The sequence below is a fragment of the Dasypus novemcinctus genome, chromosome 10 (assembly GCF_030445035.2).
Source record: "Dasypus novemcinctus isolate mDasNov1 chromosome 10, mDasNov1.1.hap2, whole genome shotgun sequence".
NCBI classification, from domain to species: domain Eukaryota; kingdom Metazoa; phylum Chordata; class Mammalia; order Cingulata; family Dasypodidae; genus Dasypus; species Dasypus novemcinctus.
The window spans coordinates 98,492,518-98,496,597 of NC_080682.1; the positions used below are offsets into that span (position 1 = coordinate 98,492,518).

Consider the following 4,080-nt stretch of genomic DNA (forward strand, 5'->3'; position numbering starts at 1 on the left):
CATTTGGATGAAGCATACCAGAAAAAGAAAGAAAATAACATGTAGTCCATGATAACGTGCAGGATTTACAATAAGATATAGATGAAAATATGGCAATTCATGGGATTGTTATCTACAAAAAATTTAAGACCCCATGTAATTGACATGGAATTAGGTTTATCAGACAGTACAGATAGAATGAAATGAATCAGAGAAATTTACACTAGTCTGTAAGAAATTTTTGATATAATGGATTTATTTTAAATGAGCAAAGGAAAAAGTGAGGATATGAAGCCATTAATGTGGTGAAATTGATATACTAGCCTACCACTTTGTCTCTTGATTACTAAATTCAAAAATACTAGCCTTCATATTTATTCCTAGTTGTTCCTGTTTCATAGTAATATTTCTTGATATTTTCCCTTTCAGGAAAGTGTACTCCCCGTTCTGAACATTTCAAATCCTGTCTATCCATTATCATCTGGAATATGACAGTCTCATCAAACAAGAGAAAGTCCACAAATACCTCTCACAGTCATATTAAGGTTAAGGTGTTTTAATTTTCCTTGTAAAGTATAGCTTTCTGAGAAGAATATCTGATCTTTCTCTTTGTCCCAATTTAATAACACAGGATTTGTTTCACAGTATCTGCTTAATAAATATTTATTGACTTATATACAAGTAGGAAAATAATGGGGCCATTTCTGGATATGGATGGAAAAGGTGATTTATATGGTTAGTGTAATTTGGTATGTTGTTGATTTTATCAACTTGATCATAGAAAATTTTAAAAAACTAATGATGAATTCAAATTGTTTTAAACAACAGAAAATTATAGAGCCTCCTGAAGAAGATCTCCATGTTTTTCAGCATCTGATTTGGTCATGTTGACCTAGCAACTGTACCTTCAAAATTACCAAAACAAAGAAAAGAAATAAGAATCATGCGACATCTGAACACTTCTCGACCCTCTCCTGTCACCTTCTTTCTGATGGGCATCCCAGGCCTGGAGCACCTGCATGTCTGGATCGGGATCCCCTTCTGCTCCATGTATGTGGTGGCTGTGGTGGGGAACGTGACCATCCTGGCCGTGGTGCGGGCAGAGCGAAGCCTCCACGAGCCCATGTTCCTCTTTCTGTGCATGCTGTCAGTCACTGACCTGGTCCTCTCCACTTCTACCCTGCCCCGCATGCTTTGCCTGTTCTGGCTTGGAGCCCATGACATTGCCGTTGATGCTTGCCTGACACAAATGTTCTTCATCCACAGTTTTACCACCATGGAATCGGGATTCTTCCTGGCCATGGCCATTGATCGCTATGTGGCCATATGTCACCCCCTGCGCCATGCCACCATTCTCACCCACACTCATATTGCCATAATAGGTATAATTGTGGTGGTTCGAGGTGTGGCCTTCTTTTCTCCACATCCCATCCTGCTCAAACAGCTTCCCTACTGCAGAACACGAGTAATTGCCCACACTTACTGTGAGTTCATGGCTGTGGTGAAGCTGGCTTGTACAGACACTGGGACCACTAAACATTATAGCCTCAGTGTTGCTTCCATCATCGGCTCATGTGATGCCATTTTCACTGCTATATCCTATGCCTTCATTCTCCGCTCTGTATTCCACCTGCCATCCCGAGAAGCTAGCTTTAAGGCTTTGGGCACATGTGGCTCCCATGTCTGTGTCATTCTTGTCTTCTACTCCACAGCTGGCTTTTCCATTTTCACTCACCGTTTTGGGAAAAATGTGCGTCCACATATCCATATTTTTATTGCAAATATGTACCTTTTGGTACCCCCTTTTCTCAATCCGATTGTATATGGTGTAAGGACTAAGAAAATACGGGAGCATGTTGTCAGAGCCATAAGGGTCAAAGTTACCTGATTTTAAGTGCATCAATAAATAGATGGTTCAAGAAAATAAACAGAAATAACAGATATCTAGAGAAAATAGCTAACTGCTCTTACTCCCCTAAGCTGAATTGCATTTACTACCTGAAAGTTCTGTTGTTAAACAATGTCTTTAAATTCTCATAATTCTAACTCAACGAATATTTTTAGCATTTTCACTTAGTAAATATTGGTGAAATATTGTTAATCTCCCCCTCACTAAGTATCTTTGGATGATAGTTACAGTTAGGGAATGAACAGTAATTGGATGGAGGAAAAGTCTAAGTAAGCACTGTAGAAAACAAAAGAGTTAACTGGAGAACTATTTGCTGTATAGTATATGCTAAGATTTGAAATAATTTTGATCCGTATAATTCTCAGTGATTTTTTTAGGACAGTTGATAAATGTTTTATCAATTTTCAAATGAAAATAAAATGAAAGTTAGCATTTAACCTCTTATAAATATTAAAAATTGCATTACCAAGAGATTACCATCTCCCCACAAAAATTAAAGCCAAATCATGGATTAGTGTTAAGGTACCAACTTTTCATTACAGCTTCAGCTTCTGGGACAATTTTGATCTAATTATAGGATGTTCTATATAATAAACAAAAAACCTGGATTCTACTGAATAATAAAACTCAGGTTATGTATTTAGAGTTCCATATCTAGTAGTCAGAAATATCAAAGCACCAGGCTACCATGTGCATTTTGTTTCCTCATTGATTGGTGACATAGAACCCAATATTAAATACTTAACCTGGAATTTCTTATGTAAAAAAAAGTCAAATACCCCCTGTATTATTGCCCCAATATAAGGAGTGACGTCTTTCTTTAGTCTTTTCCCTCAATTGTCTCTATAGTCCCATCTGTTTATCTACTTTTCATCTATCATCATCTATCATCATCATCATCATCATCATCATCATCATCACCATCCCTAAGGTTCATGGGTTTTATCTTGAAACTATCTGAAAAATGATTTATTTGATATTTGTGCACTAAAACTTTCATCTACTCCTTATTTATTAGCCCTAGAACTAGAATATATATAATTAAACATTTGAAGACAAACATCTCTGCATTTATGAATTACTCAGTCCATCAGTCAACAATAGAGTGTGAAGTTTTCTGTTTTAGAGTACTAGAATTATTTGGCATCATTCACTCAACATAAACAACTCAAAATCAGGAACAACCTAGAGGTGTACATTTGTTATTTGGAAATCATATGTTTTCGACTCATACAGGATATCAAATTATATATGTATTTTAGGAGAAGCATCTAACCTAAGCTACATATTCAAGGGTCTTCAACGTATAGGTCAGCAGAAGGCATAATTACAAGAGAATTTGCTCAGGTTACATTTGCGTAAGGAAAAATAAAGAGAATCTGAAAAATGCTGAAATTTTTGCTACCATGTCCCACGCATCTTATTTAGGTGGTTCACTTCAAATGCTTTGGATCTGGAATTGAGACTATGGTGACTCTAAGCCATTGCTCCGAAGGTCAGAATGTTCCTTTCCTGTACAGACATGTACTTTAATCAGCCTTATTAAGTCAGGCTGAGATTTCCTTTCCCACCACATCTGCGCATTTGCTGATCTTACAAATAGAGGAAATCATTGTGGAATTATACTCTTACTTCTCCTGAATAAAGAATAAAGTCAGAAAGCAAAAGCATTTGTGAAAAGATGGTTTTTGTTTTGCGTTTGTGTAAGAAAGACAAAGGTCCTGTTGTAGGATGTAATTCACCTTTTGAAGCTAGTTTTTCTGAAACCACATAAAACTCTGCCTTTGTTTTAGATTAACTAAAATTCAACATTTGCCCGAGATATTCTCAATTTAACCCTTTGCCCAAGTTTTATAACTGACAGTTCTCCATTTCAATATTTTTTTCAGAAAATTTAAGTATCTTATCTATGTCAGTTAGATATCTATGACTCTAGTTATATTTTTAACAGTTTTAGACTAATAAATTTATTAAATATGTATGCATATATGTTTAGGTTTATTTAGGTATAATTATATGCAGTGAGATTTTTCGACAAATATATAGCCCCCGTAATTACCAGCCTAATCACAGGAAAGGACATTTGATCCCTCCCAGGAAATTCCTTTCCTTTCCACTCTTCATAATGCACTGGAGGGGCAATGAATGCTTTCTGAAACAGTAGAGTTGTGCTCTTGTTTCATGAATTTATT

At 36.0% G+C, this 4,080-nt stretch overlaps 1 protein-coding gene across 1 annotated transcript; it reads left to right on the top strand.

The window, feature by feature from the left end:
• The first annotated feature begins 922 nt into the window (after window positions 1-922).
• On the top strand, window positions 923-1,867 carry LOC101445566 (olfactory receptor 52M1-like). The gene has a single exon (XM_004471740.1). It carries the CDS (start codon window positions 923-925, stop codon window positions 1,865-1,867), a length of 945 nt encoding a protein of 314 aa, XP_004471797.1.
• Window positions 1,868-4,080: the final 2,213 nt, after the last annotated feature.